At 39.0% G+C, this 19457-nt stretch overlaps 1 protein-coding gene across 1 annotated transcript; it reads left to right on the forward strand.

The window, feature by feature from the left end:
* Positions 1–4884: 4884 nt before the first annotated feature.
* On the forward strand, positions 4885–11740 carry LOC107777817 (kinesin-like protein KIN-14N). The gene is made up of 17 exons (XM_016597965.2): positions 4885–5353; positions 5470–5724; positions 5813–5957; positions 6297–6406; positions 6521–6640; positions 6726–6929; positions 7424–7633; positions 7722–7796; positions 7933–8079; positions 8155–8293; positions 8397–8506; positions 9984–10145; positions 10260–10459; positions 10669–10750; positions 10854–10958; positions 11055–11159; positions 11343–11740. The coding sequence occupies exons 1-17, from the start codon at positions 5300–5302 to the stop codon at positions 11520–11522; spliced, it is 2403 nt and encodes an 800-aa protein (XP_016453451.1). The 5' UTR covers positions 4885–5299; the 3' UTR covers positions 11523–11740.
* Positions 11741–19457: the final 7717 nt, after the last annotated feature.

A 19457-nucleotide genomic window follows, 5' to 3' on the forward strand; every position in this document is an offset into this window, starting at 1 on the left:
CGTGCTAAGGCATGACAAATTTTTATGATTAATTTTTCAAGTCGAAAAAGGGGAAAACCCATTCTTTTGAGGCCATATCGGCCTAATTCAAGAGCCTAAGGGCCATTTTATTTTTTGAGTTCGAGAAATCATCCTTACTTAACTAAAACCTAAGGGTCACTCTACTTTGAGTTCGAGCAATTACTTACTCGATTTTAAAGACTATATTGGTCCGACTTCAGTCTAGTTGCCTAAAGTCCCAAACTTGTGGGCAAAATCTCCATAAGGCATGAAGGCATGAATGAAATAGAATTTTCACGAGGCGGGAAATAGAATAAAGACAAGTCAAAGAGAGAAAAGATCTTTATATATACGAAGTTATTTACAAGGACCGATCAGGGTCCCGCACAAAAAATAGAAAAAAGAAAAAGCCTAAGATTCCTAATTTTCCTCAGGGGCAACTTCTTCTCCATCGAGGTCCTCCCCATTCTCGAACCCGCTCTTGCTGCCATCATCATCATCATTATTGGAAGAGGTCAGCGCTCTATCATCAGCTTCATGCTCTTTAGCCTTTATTATCTCATCGATAAGATCGAAACCTCGAGCGTGGATCTCCTCGAGGGTTTCCCTCCGAGATTGGCATTTGGCAAGTTCAACAATCTAATGTGCTCGAGTTTGAGATGTCTCAGCTGTCTCTCTCGCTTGGACTTGAGCGGCTTCAGCATCGGCTCGGTAGACAGCCACGATCGCCTTTGCCTTTTCGGCTTCAGATTTGGCCTTTGCAAGTTCGGAAGCCAACCGAGCCTCGAGCTTCTCTATTTTCTTTTCTTGAGATGAGCTTTTCTCCTTCATGCCTCGAAGCTGACTTTTGACCGATGACAATTGGGCTCGAGCAGCCTCTTTTTCAGCAGCAAAGCGGTCCATACTTTCTTTCCACCCCAAGGTCTCCGCCTTTATCATGTTGACCTCCTCACGGAACTGCTCGATCTTCTCGACCTTCTACTGCAGCTGTGAAATTGAAATGTTAGCCACCGTTCCTGAATCGAGCCCATGAGCTTTTAAGATTTTCATTACCTGCTCGATTAGGTCGGTCTGATCTTGGTGAGCCTTGGCCAACTCGGCTCGGAGGTCCTTGATCTCCTCTTCTTTTTGCCCATTGAGAAGTTTAAGGGCATTTATCTCCTCTGTGAGTCCTCGGAGGTTGGCCTCACACCGGCTCAGCTCTGCTCGGGACTTTGAAAACGCCTCCTGATGGAGCGCCAAAGCCTATACGGAAAAAATAAAGGAAATTAGACAGGAATAGAAGAAATAAACTAAGTATGATATCGACAAAGGGAGTTGAGACTCACCCGATTCAAGGCTTGTTGAGCCTCATCGAAGAGACTCGATGCTTCACTCAGGTCAGTAGCATCCTCGACCCCAATAAAGTAACCACAGAAGGGGTCCTCCCCTTCATGGGCCCCGTCTACTTCGGGAGTCTTCGTAGCTTGGGCCTCCCGAATTGCCTCCCCAGAAAACGCAGGGAGAATCGACAAGTCTCCAATATCTATTGCCCCAAGTGAGCCACTTGGGGCGTTCTCTTCGCTGCGAAGGGCCTCAGAGCCGCACCCTTCAGACATACCCGCCTTTTGCTTATCTCGGCAGGAGGCATCTTCAATCTTAGATGACTCGGGGACTTTACCCAAGTCCTTTTCCAAGACCCTCTTGCCTCGAGGCGGAATCTCCTCAACCACCACCGACTCAGCGGCCTCTAGGGCCTCGATGGTTTTCTTCACTCGGGCCACCAATTTCGAGCCATCGCCTTCGTCTTCTTCTTCTTTCCTTAGCCGTTGAATCACATCCGCAAGTAGGGCAACAATGTCTTTCTTCGGCTTACGAACTGGATTCTTCTTAAGCTTTGGATCCTCGGAGGTTGAGGTCCTTTTTCTCTTCTTATCCTTCGCCGGCTTCGGAACTGGGGTCAAAGTCTCCTCCTCACCAGACGGGGGCCTCATGACCGCATCCTTGCCGAGGCCTGTACACGAGAAAATTGAATAAGTAGAAGAAGGGCATATTAATCAAATTATCAAATACACAAAAAATGGGCTTACCATGATTCTTGGCCTCCCACCGGCCCTTTGATAAATCGCGCCATGAGCGCTCGACGTATGTATAGGTCGAGGCCAGGTTCCAAACCTAGCTCTAAAGGTCAGAAATCGCACAAGGCATCCAAGCGACTGCTACATCATGGAAAAAGACATCGATGAGAAAAGACAAAGAAACAAATAATACATGGAAGCTAACAGTGAGACGGTACTTACGATTCATGTTCCATTTCTCAGGAAATGGCATCTTCTCGGCTGTGATTAGGTCGGAAGTCCTCACTCGAACGAACCGGCCCATCCAGCCTCGATCCTTATCATCGTCTATGCTCGAGAACAACACTTTGGTAGCCCAACGTTGGAGTTTTATTAACCCGTCTCGATAGAGGTGGGGGCTATACAATCTGATAAGGTGATCGAGGGTGAAAGGGAGCCTCTCGACTTTGCTCACGAAGAATCAGAGCAGAATAATAATTCGCCAAAAGGAAGGGTGTATTTGGCCTAGGATTATTTGATGTTGATGGCAAAAATCAACGATGACGGGGTCGAGGGGGCCCAGCGTGAAAGGGTAAGTGTAAACACGTAGAAACCCTTCCACATGGGTGGTGATGTATTCTTCGGGGGTCGGGATCACCACCTCTTTGCCCTCCCAGTTGCAGTTTTTCTTTACCTGCTTAAGGTATTCCTCAGTTATCGAGCATATATACCTCGACATTGGCTCGCATCGACCAGGAATCGACGAGGCTTTATCGGTCTTAAAATCGGAGTTCATCGCGCACCCCCCAGGAATGCATTCCTCAAGATGGGGTTCCTCCGGTGTTTTCTCGCCGACCGGTTGAGAAGATGAAATAGCTTCTTTTTGTGGTACAATTTTCGACGTTTTTGCCATTTTTGTGTAAGTTTAAAGAAGAGGAAGATAATAGGACTTGGCGTTTGAGAAAGGATTAACAACAAAACCTGAAGATTTGTAAAAGGGAAGAACTTAAGAGATGTAAAAGCTTTAGAGATTAGAAGGAAGTGAAAGTAAATTTTGAATCAACGAGGAAGGGGTCTATTTATTGGATTCATGGCGACGGTTCAAAGGCACTAGTGGCCGACCACCAACTGACTCATTAATGATTTGGGAAACTGTACCAACTGGACGTTTCGGTCTCTCTCGTCGTTTACGTCACGAGGATGACGTCATGACATGTCGAGGTAGATAATCGAAGGCTCAATTCGTTTCTTGCCATTTCACTCTAATAAATGAGGGGACTATCTGTATACGGTTAAAATCGGGCCCACCCGATTTTACTACTTGACCAAGACCGGGAGGTTACATCGAATGATGGCCTCATAATGGAACAGACTAAAATCACGAGGATAAGGTACCGAGTTCAGAATCGAGGTACATGTCGAGATCGAAGCTAGTAGCGATCAAAGCCAAATGAGACAGACATCGAGCAAGATCGAAGATAGCACAATAACAGAAAGGCGAGATATCCGTGACTGGTCGAAGATCATGACGTAAATCTCGGAACGGATCAACTCAGAAATAGTTAATTAGCTAATCATGAGATTTCCTTCTGTAATTAGAATTATACCATAAGTGGAATTCCTCTACTATTTAAAGGGGGGGTTCTAATCATTTGTGAGGGAGATTGTTCATAGATATCAAGGCAGTATAATTCTCTTTCTCGTTTATACTATTGTTCATCAGCTTGTTATATTTTGATTGTTCTTACATCAACTAGTTCGAGGGTATCCAAATTCGAGGGCTGAGTTCCATTCTAACACTGATTTGCTTTACTTTATAGTTCATTTCTGTTATTAATCTTCATATTTATCAATTGGTATTAAGTGAAATCATGTGTCCTTAGAACCACATTATAAGTTTAATTCTTATTCAATTTTAAGGGTAAACAATAATTATGAGTCAATTCTGGATACACTTTCTATATCATTAGTTTCAACTTTCTAGGGTGAACTTCCATAATGCAGTAAGGTTATTCACGAGTCATAAGCTCACAATATAAAAGTGTCACGTAATTTAATCTAAAATAAATTAATAGTACACAATTTTTAAATGATAAAAATAATGATATACAAAAGATGTGGTGATACATAGTGGCATACTTTGATAGTCGTAATTAATTTTAAAATCCAGGTGGAGCCTCGAGGACAACCGTCCAGCTGATTTCTTAAATTCTCGACCGGCGAAATGCAAAGAAGATAAAGGTACTATTCGTTTTAATTATGCGGTCATATTTGACTCAATATAGAGTTTGATACTTGTGAATTTAAATAGAGGCATAGTCTAAATTTAAAATTTATGAGTTCAAGATTCTAATAATAATAATAACAGTAGCAAATTCAGTGTAATCTCATAAATGAAGTCTGGGGAGAGTAGTGTGTATGCAGACCTTATCATATCTTAAATGTGGTCGGTATTCTAATTCATTTAAATTATTGGGTTCTAATTAATAATTTGTATATATTTAATTAATTTTTTAAAACAAATATAAGATTTGGATTAAAACTATTGGTTCGATCGAACCCGTAACTTGTGTTCTAGCTCCGTCTCTGGCTTTAAATGTCAATTAAATTTTTGTGTCTATAAAATTTAGAAGAAAATGACCATATAAAAATCTCATTTGTTTTACTATTATTTTGTATTATTTTTTACTGAACTCTTGTGAAAAGATCATACAATTAATATTTGTAATGAGTCATGAAATTGATATTTTCAAATGAAAGTTGGAGTTACAAAACAAAATAAAAAAGTAAAAAAAGGGTCCAAGTAATGATATTAAATGGACCGTTAGGGGTATAATTGGTAGTGAATATTTCAACGAATGGAAAAGTCCCCTAGCGCCTGCTCCCATTTCAAAAAAATTCAAATACTCCTCAGTCCCCAGCGTACGCTCTTCGACACTACGTCGTTTTATCCTTGACTTCCGTCGATTCAAACAGACCAAATTACCAATTAGGGTTGCAGAGGGGGAGAGACAAGATGATGTTTCTCTTCTTCAATTGGAGTATAATATTTTTCTTGCTCTAATCTTTTTTCTAAATTCATCACTGTGTGTCTTTCTCAGTTTACTGCAATTCAAAGCAACGGTAGTGATAGTGTATTGGTAGCTTCGATTACAATCCACGGACCCACAGTCCCACACCCCCAAAATCAAATCCTCTGATTTTAACTTCTCTCTCTCTTTCTCATTACTTACCATTTCGTAATTACAATTTTTTTTTTCAAAATGGCTCCTCCTAGGAACCAGAACAAAGCCCCAATTCCTTCTAGCCCTTCCAATGTAAGCAAAGCTTTTACTTTCAACACTCTATTCTCCTCTGCTTGTATAGTTTCCAGTTACATATATTTTGCGTTTGATTTTTCGTTTTTATGTTCCCAAATTTTTGGGTTTTGCAGAGTAAGTACGCAACAGATGAAATATCAGTAGATAAGAAGAGAAAAATTGCGATTCCGAGAATGCCGGTGACCGCTGGTAGACCAACTAGGCAAGCATTTGCAGTGGTGAATGCAGTGGCTCAACCAGATCTGGCTCCAACTAGTGGACCGCCAAGTACTGCCGGTTCAGATAGCCCTGCCTTTGAGTTTTCTAAAGAGGATGTTGAAGCTTTACTCGCTGAGAAATTGAAAACTAAGAACAAGTTTAACACTAAGGTGTGATATGTTGAATTAATTAATTAGACAAATATTAAAATAGATTTATCATGTTTATTGATGTGTTAATTTCTATTGTTCCTATTAGGAAAAGTGCGATCTCATGTCAGAATACATAAGAAGACTTAAGCTATGCATTAAGTGGTTCCAGCAGCTTGAAGAGAACCATGTCACACAACAGGCATCACTTACAACCTTGTTAGACTCGGCACAAAAGAAATGCAATGAGATGGGTATGATGTGTTCCTCTTGTATATGTTAATGCTGTTCAATGTATGGGTGGAGCTAGGCTAGAATAAGGGGGTTCAGTTGAATCCCCTAGGTCGAAAAATTATATGTTCAAATAGAGAAAAAATAAGTCTTTATTGTTTAAATTAATGAATGTTGAATCCCCTTGATATTAAGAAAAGTTTTAGGGTAGTGGCGAAGGGGTTCAAAAGTTGCTTTTGATCAAGGTTCAAATTCTAGGTGTGACATTGTAATGTCTTTATGATTCCCCTTGTATAAATTTCTCGCTCCACCACTACTACAATGAATTACTGACTTACATTAGCTCTTTTGCGTTTTGTTAGAGATGCTTATGAAAGCCAAAGAGGAAGAATTGAACTCAATCATAATGGAGTTGAGGAAAACTATTGAAGCTCTGCAAGATAAGTGTGCAAAAGAGGAGTCAGCCAAATTGGTAGGACTGGCAGGGCAAAAATCATGTTTCTTTAACTTGGGATCTTTGTTGGAGCTTTGCCCTGTAGCATATAAAATATAACTTTGTCTCTGAATTGCTTAACAATTTGATCAGGAAGCGATGGATTCTTTTAGTAGGGAGAAAGAGGCTAGAGATGCAGCAGAGAAACTGCAAGCTTCAGTTTCTGAAGAGCTCAAGAGATCTCAACAAGACAATTCAAGTGCGAATCAAAAGGTAAGGAGTTGTACAAGGTATTGTTTTGGCTCGATTATAGTTGTGAATTGCTCTGTTGAACTTTCATCGTGCTTAATATCTGCAGATTCAATCACTAAATGAAATGTACAAGCGGTTACAGGAGTACAATACAAGTTTACAGCAGTACAACAGTAAGCTCCAGTCTGAACTTGCTTCAACAAATGAAACATTGAAGCGTGTGGAGAAGGAGAAAGCTGCAGTTGTTGAAAATCTCAGCACCCTTAGGGGGCATTATACTTCTTTGCAGGAACAGCTCTCTTCTTCTCGAGTAAGTTTTAGATTTTCATTTTTGTTTTCTTTTTGCTGTTGTTAGCAACATCTATGCAGCTTGTTTTTCTATCTCCGCTTTTTGAGCACTTATAGATCGAGCAAATAGTGAAGTAACTTTACTCTGTATCAATCTGAAATGCCACTTCATTTCTGGATTTTTAAACTACTTTCTTTTGCTTGAAGCTTAGTTTGTTGCTTTCTGCAACCCGTACCAACAACTAACTGTATGGTCGGGTACCTAAATTTGATGGCAATATGGGAACTAGTCAAATTTCTAGATGATGTTTATGATTTATAGGTTTTTCTTGGTATGGTGTTTTTCTCCAAGGCAGTATTTGCTTGGCTTGTTTGATGCCTTTAGATGTCTAACTTCACCCCTACTTTCATGGCTTATTGCTTCATATCTGGACTGATAGGCTGTGTAAACTGAAGAATGGGAACTGTTTATTATCTATTGAGTCGTATTCTTATTTTTCCTTTCTGACTTCAAAGGCTGTTCAAGATGAGGCTGTGAAACAAAAAGAAACATTAGCAAATGAAGTTGGATGTTTGCGGGCAGATTTACAAAAGATGAGGGATGATCGTGATCAACAGTTGTGTCAAGTCCAGGTTCTAAATGCTGAATTACTAAAATGTAAGGAATGTACCGGGAAATCTGTTGCTGAGTTAGAGAACATGACAGTAAGGGCAAACGAACTGGAGGTCTGTCTGGTTGTATTTATATGTCTGAACATCTCATAGCAATATTTATTTGTAGTAAATAGCCATCTTTCTCGATTTTTTTCCTCAGGCACGATGTCTGTCTCAATCTGAACAAATAATCAGACTGCAAGAAAAACTTACTTTTGCGGAGAAGAGGTTACAGGTGTGTTACAATTTGGCATGAAAACATACTTTCTCTCTGCATATTGAGATTCATTTTCCTTTCTGGGATTTCTACAGTCCATTATACCTCATAAGCTTTAAATGACATTCCTCTTAATATTTTACCACTTTGTCAGATGTCCGACATGTCAGCGCTTGAAACAAAAACAGAATATGAGGAGCAGAAGAAAATGATCTTTGATTTGCGCCAGCGTCTTGCTGATGCAGAAACAAAAGTTGTAGAAGGGGAGAAACTTCGCAAAAAATTGCACAATACTATACTGGTAAATTTCGCACACATGATATGCAACTATCCTAAAAGTTCACCTATGGTTCACTTACGAATCTTTCTAATGCAGGAATTGAAAGGCAACATACGGGTTTTCTGTAGAGTGAGACCTTTATTATCTGAAGACTGTGTTAGTGCAGAAGCCAATGTCATCTCTTTTCCTACCTCAATGGAAGCACAAGGGAGAGGGATTGACGTGGCACAAAATGGTCAGTATTTTTTTTCTATCACATTGAAGCAGATAATATTTGTATTTCCTTTAACTGCGCTTTAATATCTGTGAAAGTTGATTTGATATTTCTATTACTCAAGGGCAAAAGCATTCCTTCACATTTGACAAAGTTTTCACGCCCGAGGCTTCACAACAAGATGTCTTTGTTGAGATATCCCAGCTTGTACAAAGTGCTCTTGACGGTTATAAGGTAATATATTTTTAAACTTTGTGCATGACTGCAATTCAGTATTCCCATGTGTTTATAGGAAAAACAGTTTAGGTTTTGCTATAGTGGTTTTCTGGTCATTAGTGTTCTATGTGCAAAATGCTACTCCCTCTATTCATTTTATATGGCACTATTTCCTTTTGTCTGTTCCGAAAAGAATAGCACCTTTCTATATCGGTCAAATAGTTAAAATAAACACATGTAGTTGCATGAGATTGCGTTCTCGGCCCTCCAATTCCACCGAATTTCACTAAGACACCTGAACTTGGTTAAAACTAGTGTTTTAAATCCCTCTAACCGTTGGCCTGGCCAAGCTTATGTGGCCTTTGTTTTGATGAGTTTGGTAAAGTGCGTGGTTACATGCTTTTAAAAGAGAGTGAATGCAATGATTTTACTTGAAACATATTAAAATAAAAGATTAATCAAAAGAAAAAGAAAAAAGATTAAAAATTATGTATCCTTAAACAAATTCCCCACCCCCACGCCTCCGCCCCCCATTTTCTTCTTCTTTCTGTCCTTTCCCTTTCTTGTTTGTGAACCACTGTGAAAATGGTGTCTTCACATGACCATCTCTCTCCTTTAGGTAGTGGAAGAAATAGAGGTGAAGGCTGAAGGTGATGGGAAAAACTGGAGGACGGGAATGAATGTATAATGGTGGCTGTGCAGCGAGTTGTGTTGCTGAAATGAGTTTCTGCCTTTTCAGAGTGGTGAAGGCCTTGAAAATGGGGAAATGAGTGGTGGTTCTGTGGGGTGAAGATCGAGGTGTTGAGGAAAGAGAATATGGGCTGGGTTTGGAATATTTTTGAGACACCGGTACATTGTTTGCTTGCTGATAGAACGCCGCCGATGGAGAGTTCTGGTGAAGCTTCCTTTCTGGTAGTACTCCGATCTTGTTGTTAAGGTTTTCAACTCTGACGAAAATTCGAACTCCAGCAAGATCACATATAGTGATGGAGGAATGAAGATGATGGTTTACTGGTTGTTTCCGGTAGTAATTACTGTGAGAGAGGTCTACTGGCTGTTTCCAACTTTCCGGTAGTAAAGATTTTATTAGAAGTAATTTTCGTAAAGAAAATAATGATGTGGCATATTCTTATCTGATGTGGATACTGATGTGTTATCCACATCCGAGCAAGTGAGGGTAACACAGGGTCAAAGTGGGTGGGTGGGGGGGGAGCACAATCTAGTGCAACAACAAGTGTCTATAAGCTATCCGGCCTTCTATATTTGAAACTCTAACTTTAAACTTCTAATTTTACCGTCAATGAATATGGCCATAAAAATGTCATGGCATGTGCAAGTACTAAGGAAACTTTTGAATGTGAGTCTTGTTTTTCCCCCCTTATAAAATGAAATGGAGGGATGAAAAGATTTATTTCCTTTAGATATGTGAAATCATTCAATTCATAAGCAAAGAAAAACTGATCCACTAGCTGAATGCCCTGTTTTTTTTCTTCAGGTCTGTATATTTGCTTATGGTCAGACTGGTTCTGGCAAGACACATACAATGATGGGCAACCCAGAAAGTCCAGAGAATAAAGGACTAATACCCCGCACCTTAGAACAGGTATTTGAGACCCGACAGTCTCTTCAAGCACAAGGGTGGAAATATGAAATGCAGGTGAGAAATTTTAACTCTTCTTGATCTATTTACTTAGTCTGTTTCTCTTTCTGATATCGTTTTTCCCACTATTTGTTTCTCTTTTCTGATATTGTCTTCCATATTATGTTTTAGGTTTCTATGCTTGAAATATACAACGAGACAATTCGGGACCTTTTGTCAGGTTTTGATGCTTCCAGACCAGAAAACGGCGGAAAGCAATATACAATCAAACATGATGTAAATGGCAATACCCATGTCTCTGACCTGACAATTGTAGATGTTCATAGTAGTAGCAAGGTTTCTTCTCTTCTAAGGCGGGCTGCACAAAGCAGGTATGAAAATATATCTTCTCTTTTTCCTCAGCATCTATTTTCTAAAATCAGTTTTGTATCTGTCATCAGCCTTTGCATAAAATAGGCTGTTTAGTTCTATACTTATATTTGATATTTGGGGTTAACTAGTGAGGAGCTTTTATTTCCTGTATTTTGGACTCAGAAGTGTTTTGTGAAACGTTGCTTTACTGAATTTGCGTGTTATGTAGGTCTGTTGGCAAGACTCAGATGAACGAGAATTCTTCAAGAAGTCATTTTGTTTTCACTTTGAGAATTTCCGGTGTTAATGAGGTGAGAACATTCATCTCAAAGTATTGTCTATATCATGCGATTTGGAATGCCTATTTCAGGACTAGATTTTTATATTGACTAATAGTGTCATATTCATGTGTAGAGCACAGAGCAGCAAGTACAAGGTGTACTCAACTTGATTGATCTTGCTGGTAGTGAGCGTCTGTCCAAGAGTGGGTCTACTGGAGATAGGTTGAAAGAAACTCAGGTATTTGATTCAACTTTTTCTCTTTTCTAGAACTTCCAGTTTTGATAGTAGAAATTTATGTTAACCAATTCTCTACTTTCTATGATTTTCATTCAGGCTATCAACAAGAGTCTATCGTCTTTAAGTGATGTTATATTTGCTCTTGCAAAGAAAGAGGAGCATGTGCCATTTAGGAACTCAAAGCTTACATATCTTCTCCAGGTAAAATTGCTTTAGCTCCAATTTAAAATGAAGAATGGCCTTCCATCTGATTTATTTGAGCTCTAAGGTAGAATCAATGCGCTGTTGCATCTGTTTCCAAAAGATGAATAGGTGGAATGTGCCCTATTCAGTTCAGCTGCAGATTGTTGATAGATTATTTCTGACTGTTGCATGTTTAATCAGCCTTGTCTAGGTGGTGACTCGAAGACATTGATGTTTGTCAATGTCGCACCGGATCCTTCTTCTACTGGCGAGTCCCTGTGTTCACTCCGATTTGCAGCAAGAGTGAATGCTTGTGAGATTGGAATCCCAAGGCGTCAAACGAGCATGCGTTCATTGGATTCTCGCTTAAGCATTGGCTAATTTTTTCTTCTTATTTTTATAGAACTCTCGTTCTAGCTTTAGAAGGTGTGTGGTCTGTATTCGATATGATTGGCATTTGATTTTAACAGAAGTAAACACACCCGCTAACAGAATCCACCTTCAATTTGTATAGTGGAGAGAGAATACTGCCTATGTATTTGTAATATCAAGGGCTTTTGCCTATCAACATTATCTCCTGATTTTTTTTCACGATGTTACCCGAGTGTTGTAACTTTCTGATTTCAATTTAATCTCCGTTTGCTGTAACTCTATTTTATTGTGGACATCTTCTGAAGTATATAATTGACAAGAACAGGATCAAACGCTTTCGTTATCATTCCCATGAAGGTGAAGCCACCAAATTTATAAATTAGAGGTCAATGAGAATCATTTTTTGCATTTCCGTCAGATATATGAATTGAGGAGATATTTTACGTTTTCTCTGAAATTTACATGTGTTTCATGTTTACAAATTTATCTTCATTGTTTCCACCTTTTGTTTGTTGGACGTCCTCTAAATAATTGAACAAATAGGAGCAATTTGAATTGGATGTTCAGCCACTAAGCACTTTTTTATTTGTTTTCTCGGACATCTTTTGCAGTATAAATCAAACATAAGTGGAATTCCGAAATACTATCTCCTGCATCTCTCTCACACATACAAAGTTCACTTGAAACTATTTGTTCCAACATTAGCATTTTAAATCTTTTTTAAGAAAGGACTAAAACCTTGAAGATAGAAATGACAGGGTGAAGTGCAGCAATAGCCACTTTAAGCCCGCTATTTAAATTATATCCATAATTTACGATGTATTTAAAGATTAGCCAATTCACCCAAATTTCAGGATTAAGTCCAAATTCAGGACTTTTATAGCCTGTTTGGCCAAGCTTTTCCAATCTTAGAAACACTCTTTTTGCTTTTTTTTCAAAGTTTGAGTGTTTGGCCAAGCTTTTGGAAGAAAAAAAAGTGCTTTTGAGGAGAAGTAGAAGCAGTTTTGGAGAAGCAGAAAAAAGTAGTTATTCTCTAAAAACACTTTTGAAAGAAATACACTTAGAAGCAGTTTTTAAAAGTTTGGCCAAACACCAATTGCTGCTCAGAAGTGATTTTTAAATTAATTAGCCAAATACAAACTGCTTCTCACCATAAGTACTTTTGAAAAAAGCACTTTTGAGAAAAAAATACTTCTTAAAATAAGCTATTTTTTGTAGCTTGGCCAAACATGCTATTAGTGTCCTAAATTTTTGAGCTAATTTGAAATTCGGGACAAAGTATCCTGAAATTCTGAACTACTAATTTAAAATTTAGGACATAAGATTCGAACTTTAGGACACGATGTCCTGAAGTTTGAACTTTGAGGTTTAAAATCTAGGATACCGTGTCCTGAAATTTGAGTAAAATTGGCTAATCTTTAAATAAATTGTAAACTGTAGATATATTTTAAACAACATGGTTAAAAGTGGCTACCTGGTGTTATTTCCACTACTTGACACCAAGTTGCAAACAGACGAAAAGGGCTTAGCAGTTTATCCAAAGCCCATTATCTTTAGGAAAAGAGGCCCACTTCTTGAAGATCCAAAAGATCAATCGAGGCTAGGCTTAATGCTAGTCTTCTCGTAGTATGTTTCTTTTAATTTCTTAATCCTAGTTGCCTAGAAATTAGAGGTAACTCGAAATTTTATAGTTAGTGGGTTCGAAATGAACTTGACGCAGGCACATATATATCCCCATACACACGCATAATTTTTTAATATTCGGATTTATATATTCTTTTTATTTGATTATGTCTCAAACATGGAATAAATTTTGAAGCATTCAGTGTGATAATTATTAAAAAGTTTGTTATGCAGAGAAGCAGCGTATTCTTTATTCATCAATTGTATGCATTACTGGCATTGCACTTTACCTAATAGCTATAGTATATAAAAACCAAATATTATTATATTGAAACCACTAGTTGAAGCTGACGTTGTTCTCCACATACACAATAAGTATTCTAAATTAGGGATTAAACGTTTGCATGCGAAATTAATTGAGAAAAAGTTACAAGAATTACAGACAACAGATGGAGTATTAAAGTAATTCAATTATAATAAATAACCAGTGAACAATGATTGCACACAACTTGGCAGTATTATGAAGCTAGCCAAATAAATTTTCAGAAAGAAAAAATCTAAACAAATGCTTACTATATTGCAGATATAAGGGAGTACCCAAATAAATAAATAAATTAAGTTGAATCAAGGAGCAGAGAGCAAGTATAAAACATATGATCTATGTATATCTACAACAAATTTCTATAATTTGCCGACGGCAAGGTTATTGAATCAAGGAGCAGAGACGACGACAACAACAACCCAGTAAAATTTCACTAATGGGGTCTGGGGAGAGTTGTGTGTACGCAGACCTTACTCCTACCCCGAAGGAGTAGAGAGATTGTTTTCGAAAGACCCTCGACTAAAAAAAAAATAAAAAGACAAAAGGACAAAAAGGAGACAATATTAGTATCACAACAACAATCATAGGAAAAATAGGAACACCATGAAATCCACAAGAAAGATGTAAAGCAAAGGGAGACAATATTAGTAAATATTAGTATCACCACAACAATCATAAGAAAAATAGGAACACCATGAAATCTAGAAGAAAGATGCAAAGCAAAAGCGATAGCTAGTAAATAGGACATGCACTGAAAAGCGAAATAGTAAGACACAACATTGCCACTAGCTATCTTAGACAAAAACCCTACATGGCTAGTCCCACAATGGTACGAAGTAAGGCACGACTCGACTACCTCATAACCTACAACCCTAATACTCGACCTCCACATCTTCCTATCAAGTGTCATGTCCTCGGAAATCTGGAGCCTCGCCATATCATGCCTGATCACCTCTCCCCAATACTTCTTAGGCCGCCCTCTACCTCTTCTCGTGCCCTCCACAACCAGCCGCTCACACCTCCGTACCGCAGCATCTGGGCTTCTCCTCTGATCATGTCCGAACTATCTAAGCCTCGCTTCCCGCATCTTGTCATCAATGGGAGCCACATGCACCTTCTCCTGAATATCATCATTCCTAATCTTATCTATCATAGTGTGCCCACACATCCACCGCAACATCTTCATTTCTGCTACTTTCATCTTCTGGATATGTGAGTTCTTAATGGGCAAACACTCAACCCCATACATCATGGTCGGTCTAACCACCGCTTTATAGAACTTACCTTTGAGTATCGGTGGCACTCTCTTGTCACACAGGATTCCAGATGCTAACCTCCATTTCATCCATCCTACCCCAATACGGTGTGTGACATCCTCGTCAATCTCCCCCTCCCCCTCGGATAACCGAACCAAGGTACTTGAAGCTGCCTCTACTCGGGATGGCCTGCGAATTAAGCCTCACATCCACGCCCACTTCCCCTGGCTCAGCGCTGAATTTACACTCCATGTATTCCGTCTTCGTCCTGCTCAACTTGAAACCCTTAGACTCAAGAGCATGTCTCCAAACTTCCAGCCTCTCGTTAACACTGGCTCGTGACTCATCAATCAGAACTATGTCATCGGCGAATAGCATGCACCATGGCACATCCCCTTGAATATAGTGTGTTAACGCGTCCATCACCAGGGCGAATAAGAACGGACTGAGCGCAGAACCCTGGTGTAACCCCATTACAACCAGAAAATGCTCAGAGTCACCTCCTACTGTCCTAACCCGAGTCTTAGCCCCATCATACATGTCCTTAATCGCCATAATGTAGGGAACCGACACACCTTTTGCCTCCAGGCATCTCCAGAGAACTTCTCTAGGAACCTTGTCATACGCTTTCTCTAGGTCAATAAACACCATGTGCAGATCCTTCTTCCTCTCTCTGTACAGTTCCACCAACCTTCTAACAAGGTGTATAGCTTCTGTAGTCGAAATACCCGGCATGAACCTGAACTGGTTGTCAGATACAGACACTGTCATCCTCACTCTCGCTTCAACCACCCTCTCCCACACTTTCATGGTATGACTCAATAATTTGATACCCCTATAATTGTTACAACTCTGGATATCACCTTTGTTCTTATACAATGGAACCACCGTACTCCACCTCCACTCATTCGACATTCTCTTCGCCTTAAAAATAACATTAAACAACCTAGTCAACCACTCCAAACCTGCTCTCCCCTCACACTTCTAAAATTCCACCGGAATCTCGTCTGGACCGGTCGCTCTGCCCCTACTCATCTTACACATAGCTCCCACGACCTCCTCAACCTCGATACGCCTGCAGTACTCAAAGTCACGGTGACTCTCGGAATGCTCCAATTCGCCTAGCACAATATCCCTATCCCTTCTTTATTTAGAAGTTTATGAAAGTAAGTCTGCCATCTCCTCTTAATTTGGGCATCTTCCATCAATACTCTACCATCTTCGTCCTTGATACATCTCACTTTGTCCAAATCCCGAGCCCTCCTCTCTCTCAACTTGGCCAGCCGGAATAACTTCTTCTCCCCACCTTTTTTCCCCAATTCCTCGTACATACGACTATAAGCCGCAGTCTTAGCCTCTGTGACCGCCAGCTTAGCATCCTTCCTAGTTGCCTTATACCTCTTCATGCACACTCGCCTCTCCTTCTCACCTCTGCTCCCTACTAACTTCAGGTACGCCGCCTTATTTGCTTCCACTTTACCTTGGACCACTTCATTCCACCACCAGTCTCCTTTGTGCCCACCAGAGACGTCTGTCGAGATCCCTAACACCTCTCTCGCAGCCTCCCTAATGCAGTCTGCTGTCGCTGACCACATATGATCTATATATATATATCTACGACAAATTTCTATAATTTGCCGACGGCAAGGTTATTGCGTTTTTACTTTTTTTCTTTCATATATATGATATTCTCTTATATTTAGACTAAAAAATTAAGCAAAGTTAAAATTGTATCTTTTTAGGAATTATACATGCGTGTTTTGATGTATATGATTCAAATAATTGTGAATCAATGTAGATATTCCACTTTTTTCTGTTTTGTAGAAATATTCATTTTTTTAACTTTTAATGAAAGGGCTTTTCTTCAAATTTTCAAAACGATAAGTTTTGACTCCTTTTTGTGTTTTTAGGTTTTTTCTATTTTAAGATTATAGGTTATAAGAAAGGAGCATTAAACTTATATATCAAATTTAACTTTTCGTTAGATGCGTTCTTTCGTAGAAATTTAGTCTAAACTGTGGTACTTTCTTGTTCGTTGGTCATATTTTAAGATAAAGCGAGAATATGTATTATTTAATTATTATTGATTAGAACTATTATATGCAAGGCACATGTTTATTTATGAGAAATTAATTTAAACTTATCCTCATTTTAATTCGCGTAGATGAATGATACTAGAGATACAAAAAATTTCTCCAGCAGGATGATTACAATTAGCAAATTTATAGGATCGGTTATGATTGCTGACTTTGTAATTCACATGACTAAGTGATATCAAGGTTGAAAATAAAAGTTTTTACTCGATTATGTTTTCGCCGTCCATTTTTATTGTTCAAATGCAAAAAAATCATTGTTCCAACTTTTTGATAATATGAAAATGCTCAAAACTTCTGCCTCGTTCTCCATCTATAAAAGGGAATTACTCATAGACAAGGGAATTGAGAAAGAAAATCTTTTTCGACATCAAGGAACATATTCTAAATTATGTTTAGATATTTAATTTTTTTGCATATGATATAGTACTGATGGACAAGACGTGAGGCAGAGCTAACGCTAATTAAGCGGAAGGTTTGGAGACAGACCTTGGAGTCTAAAAGTTTCTAATTGAGCAGGACCTAAACTGAATACATGGAATGCAAGTTAAGTGACGCTACCCAGTAAGCTGACGTGAAAGTGAGGCTAGATTCATAAGCCATCCCTAAGAGAGGCAGCTTCAAGTGCCTTGGGCCAGTAATCTAAGGAAATGGTGAGATCGGCGATGATATCGATACATCGTATTGGAGCGACATGGATGAAATGGAGCCTAGCATCCAGTGTTTTATATGATAAAAATGTGCTATAAAGACTTAAAAGTAAGTTCTACAAAGGTGATTAAAATAACTATATTGTATGGGGTGGAGTGTTGGCTAGCCAAGAACTCTGATAGAAACGTAGGGTCCACCAAACTGTATAGAGAGCCTGGTTCTCTATCTATTCCCACAGAATATACACAATAAGAGATAAGTAAATGACACATCAGAGTTTTACGTGGAAAACTCCCAACTCTCGGGATTAAAAATCACGACCTACACTCGTAGGATTTTAACTTCCCTAACCGAGCAACTTTTAGATTACAACCTATTGTAACCTAGGAATTAAACTCTTAATCCCTCACTCACTTGTAATAACTTTATTACAAGCCTCTTTGTAATAACTCTATTACAAAGCTCACAACTCGACTAACTCTAGCCAAGAGACAAACACAAGGTTTATGGGTTTACAAATGGTTTTCTACACAATGCTTCTAGCTAAGCTAAGTAGAAATTACAAGTAAATCACTCTAACAAAGGTGTAACACAACAAAGGACATGTAATAACACAATGCTAGAAACTGTTCTTTCGGTATGTTGTTCTTTGTTCTTGAAGCCTGGAAGTCACTTGCAAGGTGACAACACACTTGAGAGGAAACTTGATTAATTCTTGGATGTGCAAGTGTGTATCTTCTTCATTGCCTCATGCTAATAATATCCAAGTGATGTCACTTGGATGATGCAAGCAAATATCTGGTACAAGGCATTCCCCATAAAGTGGTTGTTACACTGTTCACATTGTTGTGTATATGTAGAGGAACAGTTGCAGCGATTTTACAGCTGTGAGCAGTTGACTGATACAGTCAGCAAGGAAACTGATGTTCATATGTTCCCTCTGTCGTCTCTTTGACTCTGATTGTTGGAACTTGTGCCCCGACTTGAGACTTGTTGTTCTTGAGCACTTTGAGGATGTGTAACATGTTTCTCATCTGGTTCTTATCATTAAGTTTGTTAGATCATCAAAATATAACAGGGCACATAACCTATCAATTTTCTCTTTTTTGATGATGACAAACTTGTAATTGAAGTTCCCCTTGAAAACCAAAGTACCATACAATATTCCCCCTGAACTTGTTCCCCCTCAATCAATTTCCCCCCTTTTGGCATCATAAAAAGATTAGTCACAAGTAATAAGCGAAAAGAAGTCTAGCATGGTTAAGTCATGCCACATTTGTGCACACAAACATAGCGAAAAACAGAGCATAAAAGTAAAGCATGCATAGTAAAAGGACGAGATACTCATTAATTGTAAATAAAAGGGAGCAGAATTAGCAGTACCATTCATTACACAACCATTCATAAAATAAAACAACTTAAAAAGTACCAGCCACTAAAAATAACAAAAAAAGGGACCAAGATATAGGAAAGACAACTTTGAATTGGACACTGGAAATGGAAATTGTTTTAAGGAGCACTAGAAGGGGGAGGCAGGAATGAAAAGGCAAGAGTTCAGAGGAGAATATCCATCCGGGCATTTGCAGACACTTGCTCGTTAAGCAACCGCTCCTTCAGGTCCTCGACCTGTTTCCTGAGATCTTTATTTTCCTTGGTCAATCGGGCAACCTATGTGCCTTGTGCACTATTGGAACTAGGTGCCTCCAGAGCCTGACTAAGTTGCCCTTCAAGAATGACATTATGTGCCTTCAGCCTCCTTATCTCCTTAGTTGCAACATTCTGAGCATCAATCAATTGCGAGATAGTGGAATTGCTGCCAACCCCTCATTTCTTATCAATGCGCACACACTCATCTAAGGTGATTTTGGAGAAGGTTTGCTTGCGAGTTTCCACTATTGATTTTCCCAAAGGGACGTCTAAGAAGTTAAATACCTTGGTGAGTAAGAACACGTAAGGCAACCCATGATTACCATCCTTAAAATATATCAATTTTTTCATA

This window comes from Nicotiana tabacum, chromosome 2 (genome assembly GCF_000715075.1).
Source record: "Nicotiana tabacum cultivar K326 chromosome 2, ASM71507v2, whole genome shotgun sequence".
Lineage (NCBI taxonomy): Eukaryota > Viridiplantae > Streptophyta > Magnoliopsida > Solanales > Solanaceae > Nicotiana > Nicotiana tabacum.